At 44.8% G+C, this 20526-nt stretch overlaps 4 protein-coding genes across 10 annotated transcripts in view; 2 read left to right on the top strand and 2 right to left on the bottom strand.

The window, feature by feature from the left end:
* Positions 1-9456, top strand: part of tanc2b (tetratricopeptide repeat, ankyrin repeat and coiled-coil containing 2b) — a 70960-nt gene extending 61504 nt beyond the window's left edge. For 6 of the 7 annotated variants that reach the window (XM_088283685.1, XM_088283682.1, XM_088283686.1 and 3 more), the window contains 9 exons: positions 59-192; positions 262-385; positions 786-961; positions 1036-1168; positions 2319-2348; positions 4147-4238; positions 4710-4856; positions 4943-5043; positions 5492-9456. In XM_088283685.1, coding sequence (XP_088139811.1) covers positions 59-192; positions 262-385; positions 786-961; positions 1036-1168; positions 2319-2348; positions 4147-4238; positions 4710-4856; positions 4943-5043; positions 5492-7562 — 3008 coding nt within the window. In that variant the 3' untranslated portion in view covers positions 7563-9456. The remainder of the gene's footprint in view (positions 1-58; positions 193-261; positions 386-785; positions 962-1035; positions 1169-2318; positions 2349-4146; positions 4239-4709; positions 4857-4942; positions 5044-5491) is intronic. The other variant, XM_088283683.1, reaches the window with a different exon arrangement.
* Positions 9457-9491: 35 nt separating this feature from the next.
* g6pc3 (glucose-6-phosphatase catalytic subunit 3) lies at positions 9492-12554 on the bottom strand. Its single transcript, XM_088283689.1, has 6 exons — positions 12047-12554; positions 11101-11207; positions 10924-11014; positions 10514-10632; positions 10193-10334; positions 9492-10120 (listed from the first exon to the last, which is right to left on the bottom strand). Exons 1-6 carry the CDS (start codon positions 12262-12264, stop codon positions 9781-9783), a joined length of 1017 nt encoding a protein of 338 aa, XP_088139815.1. The 5' UTR covers positions 12265-12554; the 3' UTR covers positions 9492-9780.
* Positions 12555-12561: 7 nt separating this feature from the next.
* On the top strand, positions 12562-17242 carry lsm12b (LSM12 homolog b). Its single transcript, XM_088283691.1, has 5 exons — positions 12562-12730; positions 14697-14830; positions 15880-15989; positions 16092-16218; positions 16545-17242. The coding sequence occupies exons 1-5, from the start codon at positions 12604-12606 to the stop codon at positions 16635-16637; spliced, it is 591 nt and encodes a 196-aa protein (XP_088139817.1). The 5' UTR covers positions 12562-12603; the 3' UTR covers positions 16638-17242.
* A 223-nt stretch (positions 17243-17465) lies between these two features.
* Positions 17466-20269, bottom strand: tmem101 (transmembrane protein 101). The gene is made up of 4 exons (XM_088283690.1): positions 20103-20269; positions 18959-19139; positions 18742-18888; positions 17466-18021 (listed from the first exon to the last, which is right to left on the bottom strand). Exons 1-4 carry the CDS (start codon positions 20231-20233, stop codon positions 17713-17715), a joined length of 768 nt encoding a protein of 255 aa, XP_088139816.1. The 5' UTR covers positions 20234-20269; the 3' UTR covers positions 17466-17712.
* Positions 20270-20526: the final 257 nt, after the last annotated feature.

Here is a 20526-nt window from a genome sequence, read left to right as displayed (position 1 = left end):
TAGGCTGAGTTCCAACAGACGCATATGTCGTATGACCTTACTCCGCCCCCTCGTCCAGCTCTGACTGCAGCCTCGGGTCGGGGAAAGTTGGAGGTGTGCCGCCTGCTTCTGGAGCAAGGTGCCGCCGTGGCGCAGTCCAACCGGCGAGGCATCGTGCCGCTGTTCAGCGCCGTCCGACAGGGCCACTGGCAGGTCAGCAGAGTTGAGGAATGATATTAATTGTCATCATAATCATAAGTAATCCTGATATTTGTTTGCCAGATAGTGGACCTTCTCCTGACACACGGTGCCGACGTCAACTTGGCGGACAAACAAGGTCGCACGCCGCTCATGATGGCCGCCTCGGAGGGACACCTGGGAACGGTGGAGTTTCTGCTTTCGCAAGGTCAGTGGCGTTCGCACGAGCTTCCATGTGCAACGACTTCCCGTGTGAAAGCTGACGAGCATTTGTGAATTTTAAATTTTTTTTTAAGCACATTTTTGTTCTTCAATCATTTCTTACAATCCCCAAATTCTAACTATAAGTAAATCTGACATGTGGATTTAATTGGATTTCGGTGAATTTTTTTTTTTTTTGGAAGATTTTCAGGCCATGCTGCCTTGCATTACTTTCTACATCCATCATTGTTTTGTCAAGTGTTCTTCACTATTCGTGCAATCAAATTGTGACAGTCCACAAGTAACGGAACAGATGTTTTCAAACTCACAACTCACTCAGAAATTTCAACCTATGTACATTTTCCTCGTGTAGAATACAGTCTCACTACTCTTTGCTTCCTTCCCAGGAACCTCTCTCTCTCTGACGGACAAAGAGGGTCTGACGGCGCTCAGCTGGGGTTGCCTCAAGGGCCACCTGCCAGTGGTCCGATGCCTGGTGGAGAGCGGCGCCGCCACCGACCACGCCGACAAGAACGGCCGAACGCCGCTCGACCTGGCCGCCTTCTATGGCGACTCTGACGTGGTCGGTGACCCGAGCGCCGGAAAGCGCAAAATGTCGAGCGGGCCTCCATATTCACATACATCACCTTTCCTCAGGTCCAGTTCTTGGTGGACCACGGCGCCATGATCGAGCACGTGGACTACAGCGGCATGCGCCCTCTGGACCGGGCAGTGGGCTGCAGGAACACGTCGGTGGTGGTGGCCCTTCTCAAGAAAGGCGCCAAGATAGGTGAGAACACGTACATCTTCTCATATCGTGGCCATTTCACTCAGGTGGCCGCCGCCACAGGAGCATGAGGCGCATGGCAGACCAGTCACTCAAATCGCAACACCATTTCTGGACATTTATTTTAAATGTGCCACTTGTTCTCACCAAGAAACAATATCGTGGGTCATTTTCTGCTCAAAACAATCAAAAGGCAAAACCGCTGGCACGAGGGTTAAGTTAACATATTTGCACTTATATGGGTATCGCCATGGCGACGAAACATTTTTTTTTTTAAAATAGTTTTATTCTCTCGATAGAGTGCCCTCAATTTTTTCCACAATGCGTCTTGAAAAGTATTAAAAAAAAAACGATGGTCACGTGATACGCCTTGACAGAAAAATCAAAACAAAAATATATAGAAAATATATAAGTAGATGTGTTTATTATCATCATGTTTTTTCTTGTTCACTTTTTTTTTTTTTAATGGAAGGTCAACCAACTTATCGGATGCACTGTACTTGATGATAAGCTCTTTTTTTTTTTCAAATTTATTCCTTTTTTTTTTCTAACAATGAGAAGTCGCTGAGTGTTGCTGGCTCGTGGTCAAGTTGTCAAGACCACCACGCCCTTCTCCAAAAAGGGCTCCATGCACGCTAAACAGCAAGCATGTATTGCTACATTGCAAAAACTGAAAAGGAATATTTTAAATCAATTTTTCGTTGATTATCTCCTGTTATATTTAGTGGCTAATATTGCTTAAATTAAGTAATACATCATTATTGTTTTTTTTTTTGCCAAGTCCAGTTTTTGCATTGTAGTTTACGTCGTCCCTACGTCCCACCACGGCTGCTGCTATTTGTGTTTCTTGTCGTCTTACTTTCTCTTCCCGGCATGTTCTCTTTTCATCCTTCTCTCAATGGCATTCTTTCTGTCCCTTTGCCCCCCCGGAGGCGGGTCGTTAATTGCGCTTGTGATGTACGGTATTTCTTTTCTTATTTTTCATTATTTTGCTTCTCACTGCTGCTTTTTTTTTTTTGTCTTTCTTTTCTCACTCCTCCACCTCCATTGGCTCTTGTTCTCTCTCCTCTTCCACACTCCCACACTCTTCCTCCTCACCTTTAACCCCCACCCCCTCTCCCCCGCCTCGCCTCGCCTCTCTCTCCGGTCCCAGGATGTCAGACGCTGCCCAGTCGGCCCCGAGGTAAAGCCAAGGCTGTCGACTTCCCACCCCAGCAGGCATTTTGACAGCTCTATCTCCTTTCTCTGTGTTGTCTGTGTTTCCTCCCGAGCGTCGGCGGGCCAGCTTTTAGCTTTAGCTAACTAAAGTGACTAATAGGTGTACGCTTTGAGGTAGATGGTCCGAGCCGCTTCCTGGCAGCATGGATGCATGACAGCAGCCTCCGAGCAACACTGACTGCGTGGTCGTTTTGTTGGTGTTTTGTTTTTGTTTTTTTGTTTTTTGTTTTTTTTAGCAGGAAGTGCATGCACGACGTTGTACCCGCCGCCGCCGCGCACCGAGGTCGCTCGCAGTCATCATGACGTCACCCGGCGGCGGGACTCCTCCTGCCGCCTTGTGTTTTCTTGTGCCTTTGTGTAGTTTTGTTCGTTTGTTTGTGTGTGTCGTAGATTGCCAATACACTTACAATGACGTAAATAGTGCATCCAGAAAGTGATGCATGGCGCTTTACTCTTTCCACATTTCGTTAGGTTACAGTAAGCCTGCGCACAAGTCTGCGCTCAAGGGCAATAATTATGTTTGTAAAATGGACAAAAAAAATAAATAAATTAAAATAAAAGTTCCCTTGGTAAATCATTACGGTTACATCAATCCTTTAGTGTATTTTTCAGAATTAATTTGTTACTTATTAGCTAAATATTTAATAAAATAAGTTAAATATGTCCAATTATCCCAAATTTGCATTGTGTTATTTACAATAAATTTAGCAAATATGAAATAGAATTTACTCAAATTAAATTAACTATCAAACATTTTACCAATATTTTAATATTGTGTTTATAAAATAATCAACCAAATAATGAGATAAATTGTTTTTTTAACTAACATATGGTTGGAAAAAATTAAAAATTGTAATTTTGTTTTGATTTCAAACTGGAATAAATGATTTTTCTTTTTTTAATTCAAAGCACACCCTCTACTGACTACATGAAAACATTTGCTATTCATTTTTGATCATTTTAATAATGTAGTGACTATTCACACTCTTGGACGTAAATCTTGTTTCTACCTCTTTTTTGGATTTCACCTGTAGTAAACTCATGTACCAATTATTTCTCGTCATCTTTCCCCTCTTTTATTTTTCCTTTGCAAAACTCTCAAACAAGTTCTGTCATGTTCTCGTTATGGGGTGTTGTGTGTCGAATTTTGAGGGGGAAAAAAATTGAATCCATTTTGTAATGAGGCTTTAACATAAAATATGGCAAAAAGTGAAGCACTATGACTACTTTGCGGATGCACCGTACATAACAAATATAAATGATATTTGGGCTGGCTAACCCTTGGCGAAGCAGGTGGTCATCATTTCTGTGACGAGACACCCTTGCAGAAAGTATTAGTTTCCTGTAGCAAAGCCGTGATCTTTTCTCAACTGTGAATTGTATTGTTTTCCTCCTCCATCTGCCATTTTGACGCTTTTTTTCTCACCCCTGTTACACTGTTGAAATGATTCTTGCTACCGTACCCCGCCCGGATACACTGGATTGGTCGTATTTCCTTTTGTTTCTCCTATTTTGAGATGCATGTTTGCAACAACACGTGAGAGCGATCCAAACTCACACTTTGTTTTCACTTCAATGTGCAAGACAATCCAGGAGATGTCTGGTGGGATACGCACATTTCACCATAATATGATTGTGTGTGCGTTTGTGTGTGTGTACGTGCGTGTGTCGTTTTGACTTCCTTCCTCTCTCCCTTCTGTTCCTTGCGTTATTTCCGAAAGCGCTGTCATCCTCACTTTCTCGTCTCCCCCCATGTGACGCAGGTCCAGCTACGTGGGCCATGGCCACCTCCAAACCCGACATCATGATCATCCTGCTCAGCAAGCTCATCGAGGAGGGCGACGGCTTCTACAAGGTGTGAGAACAAACTTCCCTTGCTGATGACATTGATGACGTGTCTTCAGATTCAGACAGTAAAGCACTGCTATTCGCGTGAGATTGGGACAGAACACTGCCGCAAATTGCAAAACAACATGAGTCACTGAGTCCTCCTAAAATATTTATTTTATTTTATTTTATTTTATTTTATTTTATCTTATTTTATCTTATTTTATCTTATTTTATTTTATTTTATTTTATTTTATTTTATTTTATTTTATTTTATTTTATTTTATCTTATTTTATTTTATTTTATTTTATCTTATTTTATTTTATCTTATTTTATTTTATTTTATTTGGAATACAAGAACCAATAAAATGATTTTGGCTCTGATGCATCAGAGCGGCATTATTTTTTTTTTTTCATTCGTAAAACTAAGTGAAAAATGAACGTGCAATTTGTCAATAGTCAGCTGATAAATGTGAGTTTGTTTGGCTCTCTCGACAGAAGGGGAAGGTGAGGGAGGCGGCACAACGCTACCAGTACGCCCTCAAAAAGTTCCCGCGCGAAGGCTTCAGCGAGGACCTCAAGACGTTCAGGGAGCTCAAGGTTTCGCTCTTCCTCAACCTGTCCCGATGTCGCAGGAAAATGAATGTGAGTCGGCGAAGATCCCCAAGACTGTTATCGTCGATGTTGTTTTTGCGCTGGCTCTGAGTTCAGTGTTCCTGTCTTGTGAGCAGGACTTCGGGATGGCTGAGGAATTTGCTACCAAGGCCCTTGAACTGAAACCCAAATCCTACGAGGCCTACTACGCCAGGGCCCGGGCCAAGCGTAGCAGCAGGTACGCATTCTCTGCTTGTCGTCTTTATGCCAAGCCGCTCGTTTGCCACGGGCTGCTAAGAAAATGAATAGTGGGCAGAAAATGACGCCGAGCTGTAGGTTGGACACCATTGGCTTACCTTAGAGAGATACTTGTCGTGAAAAAAAATGGTTCTAGTATAGAGAATACCATAAATTATATTTTTGACGAGAAAGCAATTTTCACATACAAGAGTCACACTTGGGGGTCACTCTCGTACTGACCAGACTTTCTGGAACTTGCTTTCCTGCAATCTAACTAACCTGTATTTTAATTCATTAAGATAAGATAAGATAAGATGTCCTTTATTAGTCCCACAATGGGGAAATTTGAGGTGTTACAGCAGCAAAGATATAGAACTGAAAATCGATTAATCCGACTGAAATATGTTATACAATGAAGTATCTCCAATTTTCCTTGACACTTGCAGGCAGTTTCCCGAAGCCTTAGAGGACCTGAACGAAGCCATGAAGCAGTGCCCCAACAACCGAGAGATTCAGCGGCTGCTGCAGCGCGTGGAGGAGGAGTGTCACCAGCTGAGCCAGGGGGAGCTCCAGCCTCCAGACCTGGAGCTGGAGCCTCCCCCCTCCCCGCCTCCCACGCCTCCCCCTGAGGATGAAGCGTGCCTGTCCCTCTCCATGCCTCTCCCTCCTCCCCCGGAACCCCGTCTAGAGGACATGGAGCCTGTCCAGGATCTCTTTGAGGATGAGGACTACCTAGAGCAGGAGCTGGAGGCCATGTCTATGGGTCTGCCCCCACCGGAGTCCCTCAGCAATCCCTCCGGTCTCCCCATCATTCAGAGCCCCCCACTATCCCCCACACATGCAGATCAGATCTACCTAGCTGGTGGTTGTCCTATGGGTCAGCCCTATGAGTACCACCCCACCTCCTCCTCCATGTCCTCCCCCACTCGCGGGTCTTACCAGACCACGCCGCCCTCCCTCTCCCCGACACATCACAACTCCCACTATCGACACAGCCCGCCACACACCTCCCCGGTGCACCAGCCGTCTTACCGCTTCAGCCCGCCGCCCATGGGCACTGGCGGGCAGGGAATGGACCGCCAGAGCCCGCCGCCGTCCCCTCTGCGCCGGGCTGCCCAGTACAGAGCCAGTCCACCGGTGGATAGCGTTTGTCTGTACAGATCCCAGTCGGGCTCGCCTGTGCGCTACCAGACGGAGCAGCACCCCGGACGACCCAAATCGCCCCTCTCCAAGATGAGCAGCCAGCGCTCCTTCCAGCTCAGCTCTCAGCCCTCGCTGACGTCCCAGCATCACCAAGCTCAAGGCCTTCGTTTGCAGCCCTCCATCGCCCAAATTGTGCGCACAAACCAACCCAGTAGTGTGATGGGAAACAGCGGCTACGGGGGGCAGATGGGCCACTCCATTGGTAGCCGTTACCAGGGCGGCTCGGTAGACGTGGACAGCCGACTGGTGTACCAGCCCTCGCTGGACGGGCGCTCTATGTCGCAGGTGCAAGCCAGCCTCAGCTCTGGCGCCCTCTGTCAGCACGGCGGCCGAGGAGGGGTCATGGAGTCAAGTCTGTTGAAGGATGAGCTACCCCAGCGCCCCTCCTCTGCCTACCGCGCCAGCAGCGGGGGTCCGGCGGGCATCCGTTACAGTCAGACGCCTCAGATCAGTCGTAGCCAGTCTGCCGCCTACTACCCCGTCTCAGAGCACGTGCTGGAGCGCGCCAATGCCATGCCGCCCTGCCAGCTGGGCTCCCCAGAGGTCCCGCATATGGTGAGACGCCCCGTCAGCGCGAACACCACCGAGATAAAGCCGCATGTGCCCACCCCAAGACCACTCATCCACTCGCAAAGCGTAGGCCTCCGTTTCTCCCCCTCCAGCAACAACATCTCCACCGGTTCCACTGCCAACCTGGCGCCAGGCTTCAGGCCATCCTCCTCCATCCAGCAGATGGAGATCCCCTTGCAGGCCACTTATGAGCGCCCTTGCGATGACATGTCGCCTATCTCTCCCTCGCAAGGGGGCGGGGGTCTGTATCAGGGCGAGCCCACCCGCTCTCGTAACACCCCCTTCATGGGCGTCATCGACAAGACCGCGCGGACTCAGCAGTACCTGCACCAACCCTCCCGGTCCCGCGCCATGACGTCGATGGACTCTGCAGTCAGCCCCACCTCGCCCGGTCAACTGGTCCAGCAGGGGTCCACCTACAGCCCCCCCACCTCACTGGGAAACATTGCCTACTATAACAAGACCAACAACGCGCAAAACGGACACCTGCTGGAGGAGGACTACTACACCCAGACCCCGCCACCCTCACTGGGCAAGCTTGCCAATGGCTCACGTGGCACCGGGGACATCCTGGAGCGGGTCAGCCAAGTGCCCACCTACCCTGATGTGAAGGTGGCCAGGACTCTGCCTGTGGCGCAGGCCTACCAGGACAACATGTACCGCCAACTTTCCCGAGACTCCCGCACACAAGGCCCATCCTCCCCCATCAAACCAAAGAGACCGTTTGTGGAGTCCAACGTGTGACGGCTCGGACCGCGACGCACAGAAACTCTTGGCAGCAGGAAGAAGGACTTGACTTGGAAGAACTCTTGCGAAAGGGGCTAGACACACTTTTAAGGTCTTGGACTGAACATGACTGACTGACACGCCTTGACTTGACTATCCTGTCACGCTCAAAGGCTTTTGAGTCCATTTTCTGGACAACGACCAGTGCGCTTCTTCCAAAAACTGTACAAGGACACCGGACAACTCCTCGGACTGGCGGACTCTTCTCTTCTGTGCTCTTAAACGTGGTCGCAAGTAGACTCGATTCAATGTAATACAATACTATATGTTCAATACTGTACATTGCTCGGCAGAATACAAAACAGCTCAACAACTTAAGTACTAATAGAGAACAAAAGGTCATATTTATAATTAAGTTATATATTGTACATAGAAGTGAGAGGAAGCATTTGTTTCAATTGTACACTGTTCATGCTGCCTTGGCGTCCCACTGCTGGTCCAAGGAGGGACTGAAAATCCTTCACATAAGCTTACGTTTTTGGGAGGGGTTGATAAAACGCATGTGGCAACTTGAGTTCATTGATTAATTTTTTTGCCATTGGATTTGCATCTTATTCACGGACCACAAAGTGTAGGAATGTGTCAAAAAAAAAACAATCTGCCCAAACCGGTTGACGTTTGCCTTTTGCATAATCTTCAAAATCAGGCCGCCGGGCGGCAGATCAAACCGATTAACGTTTTGCCTTTGCAGAGGCTCACTGAAGACTTTAAGATGAAAAGCAAGCAAATGTAGTATTCTTTCCTTGCGGTTTCTTTGCATTTCCAACACAAACGCCCAAGAGGTGCACTTTATTTTTTTTTTTTCCTGTTTCTTTATCGTGTCAAATACGAGCGGCCACGTCAGACTATCATAGTAAATATTTACCAGACGATCTTTTTAAGACTTATGAGGATGGAAAGACTTTCTAGCACAAGTTGTACAGGTGCGGCCTGATGGGCGGTTGAAAATGTTTGCAATCAATAATTTGGCTTTGTTTGAAAGAATGCGCCACACTTTTCCCGGTGAAAGGTTTCAATGCCCGCTTTTTGTCGCACCTATGGGGTGTGTGTGTGTGTGTGTGTTTTACATCAGCCAAGCGTTTCCCTGGTGAAAGGGTTCTTAACCCACATCACTACATAGAGAGATGTGGGTGTTTCAATACCTTCACTTTTCCCGGTTAAAGATTCAACCCCCGCGGGAAATGTGTGTGAGAGACCTCTCTCGGGGGTTTCAACGCTCACATTTTCCCAGAGAACAGGTTCCAACCCCACGTTTTATTGCAACTCCGCAGGGAAAACGTTTCAACACTCACTTTTTTTTTTTTTTGGTCACACCTGCCAAAGATCTGGGTGTGTCAACGTTTCCCCTTTATTGTACAATAAGCAAATTTATGCCATCAAAAACACCACCCAAAGCAACCCTGCTCATGGGAGTTCCACTTGGTACCGTTAACGTTCCACTTATCTTTACTGAGATGGTGTCGCTTGTATTATACTTACTTTCAGATCTTCTAAATCGAAGCTATCCAAGAGTGTATGGTTCAAATGTGTGTGTGTGTGTGTGTGTGTGTATTAGCTGGCTGTAAATAGTCTGATGCATGTTCTATTCTTCTCAAGCGGAAACATGTATAGCAGGCTGGTGTATGCCCCCCCCCCCCTTATCATTCCCCCCCCCCAACCCTGGTTTCTTTGATTTTACGATTAATGTATTTGCTTGCGGAGCAGCGTTCTCTTGTCTGTACATGTGAGCTTTCAGATCGCTGTGATATATACAAAAGACAAAATTATTAAAAAAAAAATTCAAAAGAATGTGTTTTTATCTCATGCTAACTGATTGTAACCTGTACAGTACAATGTATTGAGAGGGGGAAAAAAACATATTTATAAATGGTTGCCTACTGAATCACGGCATGTTTAGTCATTTATTGTCTGCCACGTGACTTCTACGGTAGTACATAAGAATTCCACAAGTAATAAGTTAAATAATATGAATGCAATTTGTCCCATGTAAAGACAAATTGCCACTAGAATCACAGCAACCATAACAAGAAATGTATGATGGTACACAACAACAAATTAACTGGCATCCTTGATTACATGTGCCACAAATCACAAAGTCAGTTTTACAATCCTACTCAAATTGATAACATAACAAAGAAATCCTTATTGTGACAAAAAAATTAAATTCTACAGGCATCTAGTTCATCTTGAACTTGCGCATCATGAAATGGACCAGTCCGGGAACCAGGAAAACAATCTGCGGCACCATGGCGAACTTCACAAAAAACAGCAAGTAGTAAAGCATAGGTGGTCGCGGCGGCAGCGGCGCAATGCACACCAAGAACAGAGCGACGGACGACAGCACCAGCGACACGGCCCGTGGCCGCCAGGGGAGCGACCAGCCGGCGGGCTTCCAATGCTGGGCCAGGCCCAGACCCACCAAGGCCCCGCAGTCCCGGGCCAGCGAGGTGAACGGGGCCACGTCGGGCCGAACCCACCCAGAGCGGCTGCACCACTTCTTCGCCAATGCCAAAGACCTACCGGGTGAGAAAGATTTGATTTATTTGGGAATCACACCGCAACCTAATAAGCCACCGACGAGGTCTCACCAGGAGAGGTCGACGCCCATCTGACGTAGTCCGGCATTCAATAGCAGCGTGCTGAACAGCAAGGACGCAGCAACGCCGACGTAGAACCAAATTGATTGCCTTTCGGGCACCCTGCGGTCCAGGTACATTCCTACCACAAGACCTTTTTGGGAAAATGAAAGTCAGTATTTGTTAAGTCTATTTGCATGTTACACACATGAAACAGTATAGTAATTGTCAGGTCTAAATGCATATATATATATATATATATATATATATATACACACACACGAGAAAAAAAAAATTTTCCTGACTAAGCAAATAACTGAAAGGTGCTCAGACCTGCAATGGACCCAGTAACCACCTGGTGTGGGAAGTGGGCCAAGACAAAGACTCTGGAGATGCCGACAACCACCAGCAAAGTCCCGTACAGCAGATATGGAATGTATGTGATTGGTATGCTGAAACATAAAAACAATACAAGTGGGGAAAAAAATCCAATCCGACAGGTTTTTTTACGTGTGTGTCAGTCAACACTGGATATTGTGTTTTTCTCCGGAGCTGGCAGCAACCTGTAAAAATATTATACTGGAAAGTGACTTGTATATTACCTGCCGTAAGACATGCGTTGAATTTGTTGTATAACCACGCTTGTAACTCAAAAACACAAATATACATTGTGGAGCATCTTATGTGAAGAAATGTTCAGTGTCTGCCAAACTACTCATTGTGGAGTGAATCGAGCCCCTCACCTGCAATTACGGCGGTACAGGAAGATCCGCAGGGAAGAGGCCACCACCCACCAGACCGCCGCGGTGACCATAGCGTGTCCCGACGGACTGCCTGGTGAGGGGGACACATTCACCAAAAAAAAAAAATTAATTTAACTTCTTATGAGGACATATGTGTCGTAACTTCGTTCTTCTCACCAGGGCCATTTTCACAGGTGGAGGAGTACTGCTGAACCTTGGGCAACTTGTTGGTAAACATTTGGGATTCACCGATCCACCAGAATGGCCTTTCACCAAAAAGCACACTAGAAATTAAAATTAGAAATAAAAATAAATTACAAACCATTTTAACACATTTTCAATCGTTGAAATGAAACTATAAAAACATTTTATTGGGTTTGTCCTCGTTTGGGAAAAAGGTGTGCTGGAGCCAATCGCAGCTGACAAAGTGAAGCACATACATAAAACCACATCCCAAACACACACGCACTATAGTGACAGTCCTTCCTTAAAGTGAAAATGAAAATATCATTTAAATTCGACACATCAAAGAAAAAAATTATTTTTAATAGCCCTGCCAAATTTGAATGATTAAAAAAATTTAAATATGCCTTCTCTCTGTGCACCAGCTGACAACAAGGTGCTCTAAATTGGCCGCTCCAATTATCCAAAGGAAAGATGTATTTTCGGAGTTTCAGTTTTGTTGTTAGACCTCCATAAGTACCCGATACGTCAAAAATAAGGCCAGTTATAAGGTGTTGTTTGCACGTCCCAAGGAAATTCTAGGGTATAAACGCACTTAAAAAAAAGAAAACACAACTAGAAATTGCCAACTGCCATCAAAGTACCGTAGTGGTGACATTAAAGGATTACTATTCCACCTTTGGTGTGTTTTATCTCGGGTAGTACATAAGCTTGGACCAAGTGGGAGAGGAAAGAAAATCTCATCTGTGCTTTCTTGTATGCATATGCACTTGAGAATAAAAGTTGAGTTGAATTATGACTACGTTTTCGTTAATGAATGTGTATATATATATACATATATATATATATATACATATATATATATATATATATATATATATATATATAATATATATATATATATATAATATATATATATTATAAATATATATAAATATACCATTTGAGCATCAGGTTGAGCCACTCAGTCAGCGCGGCCACCCATAACACGGCGACGCCGGTCCGCCGACTGAAGAAATAAGCGCACGGGAAGACGAACAGGAAAGCCGCTTTAGGGCCACCGGCGTGGGTTATGAAGAGCCAGAGTTTTTCCAGGTTCTTCGTCCTGAGCTGGAGGCTTTCGGCCATCCAAATGCCGTACGTGTGAATAAAATCCATCACTTGTCCTTGTGTGACTCTCCCAAAGAATGGGCCTGCTGATGAGAAGGCTGTCGCCGTACTTCTCCTCACGCCCACTAGAGTTCACTCTCACATGAGTGAGACGTCACGCTTTTCATCGCGCACACGAGTCATTCCAGCGGCGTTCTATACAAAGCACGTTTGGTGATCGTGTGGCCGTGTGACGTTATGAATTATTTTATAATTGTTTTGCCGTAACGTCGCGTCGCCGGGGGGCGGATGCTGGGCGGCGTGGCGACGTGACTCGCGACACACGCCCCGCCTACGTCATCACGTCGCGCTACGTAAGGCACGCGCTCCGGTTTGCTGGCGGAGAAGATGGCGGCTCCTGGACCGGGGGAGTATTTCAGCGTCGGGAGCCATGTCTCTTGCCTCACCTGCCTGGGCCAGCGGCTGCAAGGGGAGGTGGTCGCCTTTGACTACCAGTCCAAGATGTTGACTCTGAGTATCCTTTTGATTTGAGAGCCGGGCGGCGGTTGGCCGGCTGGCCGGGCCCCGCTCCGAGGCCGCGTCGGCTCGCCGAAAATATGTCAAATAGTGCTCCGCCCTGGCGCAATTGGCTCTACTGGGCTTCAACGACGTCTTTGTGCGTTTTCACGTCACGATTCTGGACGCCGTTGCATGCGTGTGCGTTCGTAGGATCCGAGATGCGTCGCCGGACGCGTTGGTGTGTCAATGGATGTGTTTTGAATCTGCTCATTGTGTTGCCAGTGCTAGACATGGATCACTATCTGGCAACGCCAAGCATCATGGCAGTGTGTGCGCAAATGGGGGCTAGCTAGCAGGCTAACGCAGACTGCTTCTTGTATCTTTCAATTCGAACGTGTTCGCGCACATTTACGTGGAGGCTACGTGCGAAAGTGAGGCGTGTTTGGGGTCACAGGTTCCTCGTGTGCCCCCCCTCGGCGCCCCTCATCGCCACAACGAGGGGCTGTGTCGCACGGCTAACATGCTAGCTAAGAATCGGTCAAGCTCTCACTGGCGTTGCCGCTGTACGCGGTCCGTTAAAGTTGCCCACGCGCACGTTTGCGACCCCTAAGGCGAGTCTTCTCCTCAACGTAAATGATGACAATTGTTGCAGTTTAGAGGTGAGACGTTGTTTCATGTGAGGCCTTGTGTTAGCCGCTAGCTTCATGTTTAGCCATTCTGCAGCCTCTTATGGGTGTGTGATTCTACAAGTGGATGTATGCTTGCGTTCACTGTACTGCCATCCTTTACTCAGTCATTGTATTGTGTTCCAATGACTAGCATTTAACACCACATCTCCCTTTTCATTGGCATTGGAGCATCACTGAGGAAAAGTGTCCTTCTTACCCTGGCCGTTTGTGTGTCATTGAAAGCATCAAGGGGTGCATGTGCAAAGTCAAACCAGCCTAAGTCACTTGTGTGTGTGTGTGTGTGTGTGAATGAATCACAATGCCACAGACTGGTCATTCAAGGTCACACACAGTTGTTTTATACCAGGAGTCCAGAACAAGCACAGGCCATTTGATACCAGGCAGCACAGAAATATTGAAGAAAATATTTGATCTGAGCCGAGAAGAAGTATTATTGTGGTTTTCAAGTGTATTTGATAACGCATGTGATGCGGGAAGTAGCATGCCCACAAGCTAGCAAAAAGGAGTAAAGAGCAAAAAGGTGTTTGGAGAGCTTCCTCCAAAAAAAAAAGAAACGGGACCAATAGTGAGAGAGAAGGCCTGCAACTTCACCTGAAAATGAAACTGAATTAAACGGACAACATTCACAGTCGTATTTAATGTCAAAACAGCCTTGAAGCAAATGAAGCTTTGACACTTGAAGTCCAAGCACTCTGCATTAAAATGCATTTTTGATTTTTATTTTTTTTTTCTAAAGAAAACAAAAGTTTAGCCCAAAATAGGCCCGGCTTGTTGTGGAGAAAAAAGGACAGAGCTCCACCTTATTACATCTACTCCATTCAGCGTAAGGTTGAGTTGTATTTGGTTCAATGCGGGGCTGTCAAAATGTCTTTAGTGAAACTAGTCAAGTAGTTGACTGCTCTTATGTATGCAACTCACAAAAATGTGATGTTGTTGGGCTTTTGGGTTGAGATTTTATGACAAACCTAGAATGCACTACGTTTTCAAGTGAACTTAATTTGACCTCTGACTCATATCTGAGTGTTCAATGTTTCATTTTCAACTTGATGTTCTCCCACAAAGATTTGAACAGCAAAATTCACAGGGGTTCCAGTATTTCCTCCAGGCAGGCTTCTTTTTGAGGGTCACTTCGGCCTGCCACCCACCGTGATCCGCGTGTCTGATTTCCGATTGGATGAGTGTGTCGAGGGGTCACATCAGTGGATGGAGGAAGAGGATTGCGAGTCCCATTTCATATCAATTCAGTCGATCGGGCTTGCTTTGATGCTGCAGTCCTTGACTTCCCGCCTCCAGAATGTGCTTCCTCCAGCGGCAAGCCCAACCTCAGCGACGTTGTCCTGATCAACTTAGCCTACGTTTCCGAAGTGGACATCATCACTGACCGCACTGAGACTCCGCCCCCTCTAGCATCGCTGAATGTCAGCAAGGTCAGTGTGACGTCGGCGTGTTGGCAAACGGGGCGACGGTGGGCCAACCGAAAAATAGTTGATGGATGGACGGCTATTATAGATTTCACTGTGCACCGTGTCCTCGTTTTAACAACCCCGTGTTTGTTGGTCAAACTCGTTTGTTCGCATCTGACCCGTGTGTCATCAAAAGCCAAAAATGGAGTGTTTGGGAGACTACTGACAATCAATTTGAAACGTAAGCGTAAAGTGGATGTTCGTGGTGATCGTAGTTGTTCCGCCACGCAGACGCCTCATTAGTTCCATGCGGCAATGTCATGACATAATTTTTAGTAGACTCCTCCATGAAATGGAATAGAGGAAGGCCGCCTCATATCCCCAAAATAAAACTAATTTTGAATTAACATTTTTGTTAATGAAATTGGATAAAAATGAAAATGCTTTTAAGAAACATTTGGACGTTAAATTTCTAAAACTAACATTATAGTAAACCAAAAAAATCTTTGTCATTGTCATTTTGAATGTTTTGCTGGAGAAGTAAGGTCATGCAGTCATTTGAGAATTTTTTATTTTTATTTTACTTTATTCTACTTTACTTTGACTCCCCTCCCTGCTTTTTAAATACTCATCTAAAAACGACAAACCTACCATGAAAACCAATTAAAACCAAATTTAAAAAAAAACTAACTAAACAAAACTAACTGTAATGGAAAAACGATTCTCCCCCTCCCGTCGTGGTAAATGTGTGCTTGTCTTTGTTTCCTGCATTTGGCTGGTGACCAGTCCAAAGTCAGCCGGGATAGGCTCCAGTTTACACGCGGCCCTAATGAGGACGCGCCACATTGAAAATGGATGGCTGGACTTTTTAGCCCTCGCACGGAAGCACAGCGTCTCCATTTAGATGCCTGCGAATTTCAACTTGATTTAAAAGTTAACGTGCTAACAGATAATTGAAGCTATTCTACTTGACACCGTTTTTTTTTTTTTTTTCTCCATGTCTTGTCTTGGGTGTTGTGGCGAATACAGCGTCGATCAAGTTTTTTTTTTTCTTCTTTTTTTTTTTTCTGCAGCTTGCCAATCGCGCAAAGACAGAAAAGGAGGACAAGCTGTCCCAAGCCTATGCAATCAGCGCTGGGGTGTCTGTTGAGGGCCAGCAGCTATTCCAGACTATTCACAAAACGTAAGCGGCACTCATAGACTAGAATTGGGTGGTGTTGTTGTTGTTTTTTTTTTTTGTTTTTTTTTGGGAACCTCAATTTTGTTGTCATCTCCGTGTGCGCAGCATCAAAGAGTGTAAATGGCAGGAGAAGAACATTATCGTGATGGACGACGTCGTCATCTCGCCGCCTTACCAGGTGGACAACTGCAAAGGCAAAGAGGGAAGCGCTTTAAGTCATGTACGCAAAATAGTGAGTACACTTTTATCTTGATGATTTTCACTTGGAACTTTTCGACCAGAACTATCAATACAATCCGAATGGCTGTTTGGTGTGTTGAAAAGTAGCCTGGTCTTTTTTTTTTTTTTAGCATTATTAGCAGCCTCACCTGAATGAAGTTGCGACACAATAGATAGCTGATTTCCACTACTTTTTCTCTCCATTCAGAAAAAGTCCATTTAAAAATAAAAATTAAAGAATTAGTGCTATGATTTCCATTTTTTTTCCCCCCAATTGCGTTTAAATAAATTATTTAATGCACTAAAATAAAAACAATCCTCTCGTTTGTTCCTGCGCAGGTGGAGAAACATTTTAGAGACGTGGAAAGTCAGAAGTCCATGCAGCGTTCACAAGCACAGCAAACACAGAAGGACTCCACTTTATCTTCTTGAGGCGCCGCAACAGGGAGGCCGGGCGGCGGCGGCAGAGGAGGCGGCGGCGGCGGCGGGGTGGGGCCGGGGCGGGGGGGAATCTGGGGCGGGCGCCGCCGTTCCCGCTGCCGCCGCCAAACCGAGTCGGCATTCCTTGTCCTAAACGCGGCATCCGCTACGAGGCGGTGCGCTGAGGTTCCTTCCTGGATCATGAAGATGATGATGACAAAAAGAAAAAAAAAAATAATGAAAAAGAGAAAAAAGAGAGCGGAAAGATAAAATCTTAAATTAGACTTTATAAAGAATAATTTAATCATAACCATAAAAGCCACCATAGTTTCCTTAACTAACTTGAATCCTGCTCCACCCTTCCTCCCATCCTTCCTTCCTTCCCTCTCTTCGCCTTCAGTTCCATTTCAGAAAAGACAAAAACTAGCGCAGTCAGAAAGGCTTGTTAGCTTTATTTTCTGTCTTTTTTTTTTTTGGTTTGTTTGTTTTGTTTCTTTTGGCCGTCTCCCATGTTCTACTGTCTGTATTTTCTGTATTTTAAAACAAAATGTGACTTGAAACGCCACACTTTAAAGGACATTTTCTAAAATAAACGTAACAAAAATTCTGACTGTAAATTTCTGCCATTTTTGAAAAGCCAATAGTTTTTTTTTTCCATATTTAACACTTCTCCAGACATGTTTGAATTGTCTTAAAAACATTTACAGTGGTTCCAACTTAGGCTATGTCTATAAAAATGATATTAAATAACTCTATTTTCTATGGTCAATTTGGGAGAAATTTAGTGATTAGAATTCCAATTCAGGTTAGATTGAATTCTAATGACTCCACTCAGCCAACTTGTAAGATCAGCTCATTTTAATGACAAAAATAACAATGCAATCGTATAAAAGGATATATTTACATCAAAAGCTTGCCCAACAAAAAAAAAACAATCAAAACCATCAAATAGTGTTAAACGAGTGCTGTTTTGCCGCATCAATCAGCTTGAAGTTTCCCTTTCAGACTCATTTAAGCCCGATGAAGTTTGACTGAACCGGAAGGCTTGGGTAGCATCACGTTGACCGTTTTAAGTCCAGCGGCTGATCTAAGCGTCCGTCGCCAGGATGAGCGCGGTGCCGAAGATGCCCACGTTGTGCCCGATGAGCTTCATCTGATTCCAAAACTCCACCCTGCGCGTGTTGTGCCAGTAGCCCAGGTTGCCGTCGATAAGCAGCACGACCAGCGGCAGCGCCGTAGCGAGGACCTGCGCCGCCATGCGCACGCAGCGCCCCGACAGGAAGGCCAGAGCCAGCGCGCCAAACGTCGCCGCCAGCAGCACCAGTGCCACCTCGCCGCCCGGCAGGTGGTTCAAGTAGGCCAGACGGTCCTCCTTGCTGTGCTGCAGAGAGTACACCTGCAAGCGCACAGGTAACATTTTATTTTAAAAGTGCACATATTTAAATAACATTTTAGCAGTTTGAATGGATCAACATTTATATAAAAATGTCAATTAAATATTAAAGTATATTTTAAGTTCAGAAAATTATTCAGGATAGGACTGCAACAAACCTTGTAAATGCAATTATTTTAATTTTTTTTTTTTAAATTGTAGTGCATTTGAATTGAATTTGCAAAAAAAAAACTTGTAAATACAATTCTCTTAAAAAAAATTGGAGTGCATTTGAATTTCATTTGAAAAATATTTAAACCTTTCCCTTCATTAATATAATAGGGGGGTACTGTTGCTGAACTCAAATGAAAATGATACAAAATCTATTTTAAATTTATTAATGCATAAAAAAATAATTGTAGAACCTCAACAAATTGAATTAACTTATATAGTTATATAAAAAATCACAAATGAAGATAGATGGGTGGAAAACTAAAATTGTCTGAACAGCAATAATTTAATTAATTTTAGCTAGATATTTTTATGTAAAATATAAAATAGTGTGCAGAAATATTTGCAGAACTGTTAATCTAATTCAACATTAATAAATATTAACATAACTAATTATCTTAACTTCTTTTCTGCCTGTTTTTTAAAAAAAAGATTAATGTAGCTTTTTTAGAAAAAAAATTAAAATGATCCCCGATTCATAGTATAAGATGAGTGTTGCAATGGAGGTCTTACGATGCAGATAAGGTAGACCGCTAGGAAGATTTGTCCAGTAGACTGCAGGGACCTGCTGCGCGCTTTCTGTCGGTACATCTCGCCCGCCCCGCTGGCCAGAACCAGGAAGCCCCCGATGATGGCGAGCGCTCGGGAATACATGCGCACCTGCGGAGAGGACACTTATTAGTCCGGTCCATTCTGTCAACGCTCGATTGACACCAGTCGGGTCGCTCACCTTGAGCCATTCGCCGTAGCGCACCTGCTCGCCGACGTACGATACGTACGTGCTGACCGCCAGCTGGACGGCGGCGGCCAAGGCGAACCAACGTCTCTTCACTCCGAACGACATGAAGCTGGCGCAGAGAACCGCCACCCCCATGTCCACGTACAGGTATGGCACCTGGATGTCTGGCTTCCTGTGGGGAAAATCCAAACCATGTCTTATCACGCCGTAAATGTGTTCACTGTGGGGAAATTGTCACATCCTGCCTGATATGAGTGACTGGGCATTCAATTCTCTTTTTTTTTTTTTACCTTTCTAAATATTTATTTTAAAATGTATTGATTAAATTGTACATCATGCAATTCAATCAACTTTTTATTATTTCTTTTTCTTTTTTTTTTTTAAAGTTTTCTTCTTTGGGTCACTACCTCAATCAGGCTGACTCAACAGCACCCTGCCCAGGTAAGCATGCCATCTTGTGGCATCTTTGTGATTCAGAACGAGCAGGAAAACTGAATTAGACAGCCAAAATTAAAATGCACAAGAGATGTGCTTTTGATTTAATTGTATTGTAAAACATTACTGAATTGATTTCCCCAAATCAAATGAATTTGTAACCTTTTTTTAAATTGTATTTTTCGTGTGGATAAATGGATCAAATGATGGATAGATGGTTCATTTTGTTCTGTCTTTACTTTACAGAATGGACGGTTGGAGGGAACTCCTTTGTTTGCTCACTCTTGGTCTTATTCCAACAGTGTCAAACAGACGTCTCAGCAACAGTTCCGCCCCCAGGGTCCCTTGGAACACACTCACAAACAATCCTATTGATACAAATAAATATATTTAAAAGTAATAAGAGCGTTGGTTTTTTTGTTGTGGGGGTGGGAGGTCTAAATTTCAAACGTTCGTGGCACACACTATTTGAGTCGTGGGGGGGGGGCAGGCGTAATGATACACTATTGTACGTAATTACAGGACAAGTCTTCAGTGCGTGTTGTCTAAACCACAAACTACTTTGATTTAATTTCCTTAGAAATATCCGTAAGTCGTTTATAAATCATATTCAACCATTTCGAAGGAGTTTGATTATGGCTTTTCGGCTAACTTAAAGACTTCGCATTTGTCTTGTCGTTTTTTTTTTTGTTTTTTTTACCTTTTGGAGTCAGCTCGTTCAGCAAACAGCATCAGCATACAGAAACAGTTCCAGAATCCAAAGCGGGTCAAAATAAAGGCGCCCAACTGGCTGAGAAAACTCAACAGCTGCTTCCTACTCGGCGCCGCCATGTTTGGCCGTTAACGACGACTGCGCAACGTCACATTACGTCATGTCAAAGTAAAAGCTTCGGTCTATTTCGACAAAGTAAACAACGAGAATAGTGCCGCCTCAACCTCTTATTTTGAAAGGGACATTTCGCGCGAGAGTAAGGCGTCTTGCTATTTGCTGACACAATCCATAGGGGTGTGTCTTTTGGTCTTTGGCATTATGTTTGCAAGGAGATATTAAAAATTGAAAAACGACTGTTTATTTGAGTAAATTTTGAATTCTTAAACGAAAATAGGATATAGTACAAGACACG

This window comes from Idiotropiscis lumnitzeri, chromosome 20 (genome assembly GCF_059441095.1).
Source record: "Idiotropiscis lumnitzeri isolate Australia: NSW breed Sydney's pygmy pipehorse chromosome 20, RoL_Ilum_1.0, whole genome shotgun sequence".
Taxonomy (NCBI): domain Eukaryota; kingdom Metazoa; phylum Chordata; class Actinopteri; order Syngnathiformes; family Syngnathidae; genus Idiotropiscis; species Idiotropiscis lumnitzeri.
The sequence above is the reverse complement of the archived record's forward strand: the minus strand, read 5'-3'. Positions and strand labels throughout refer to the sequence as shown.

Excerpts from the sequence above, each read along its gene's own strand:
- g6pc3 (XM_088283689.1), bottom strand. The coding sequence starts at position 12,264 with ATGGATTTTATTCACACGTACGGCATTTGGATGGCCGAAAGCCTCCAG. Across the intron at positions 11,015-11,100 it reads CACCTGTGAAAATGGCCCTG|GCAGTCCGTCGGGACACGCT; the intron begins GTGAGAAGAACG and ends CCCCCTCACCAG. Across the intron at positions 10,633-10,923 it reads CTGTACCGCCGTAATTGCAG|CATACCAATCACATACATTC; the intron begins GTGAGGGGCTCG and ends TTTATGTTTCAG.
- lsm12b (XM_088283691.1), top strand. The coding sequence starts at position 12,604 with ATGGCGGCTCCTGGACCGGGGGAGTATTTCAGCGTCGGGAGCCATGTC. Across the intron at positions 14,831-15,879 it reads CATCGCTGAATGTCAGCAAG|CTTGCCAATCGCGCAAAGAC; the intron begins GTCAGTGTGACG and ends TTTTTTCTGCAG. Across the intron at positions 16,219-16,544 it reads TAAGTCATGTACGCAAAATA|GTGGAGAAACATTTTAGAGA; the intron begins GTGAGTACACTT and ends GTTCCTGCGCAG.
- tmem101 (XM_088283690.1), bottom strand. The coding sequence starts at position 20,233 with ATGGCGGCGCCGAGTAGGAAGCAGCTGTTGAGTTTTCTCAGCCAGTTG. Across the intron at positions 19,140-20,102 it reads GAACGAGCTGACTCCAAAAG|GAAGCCAGACATCCAGGTGC; the intron begins GTAAAAAAAACA and ends TTTTCCCCACAG. Across the intron at positions 18,022-18,741 it reads CGGTCTACCTTATCTGCATC|GTGTACTCTCTGCAGCACAG; the intron begins GTAAGACCTCCA and ends GTGCGCTTGCAG.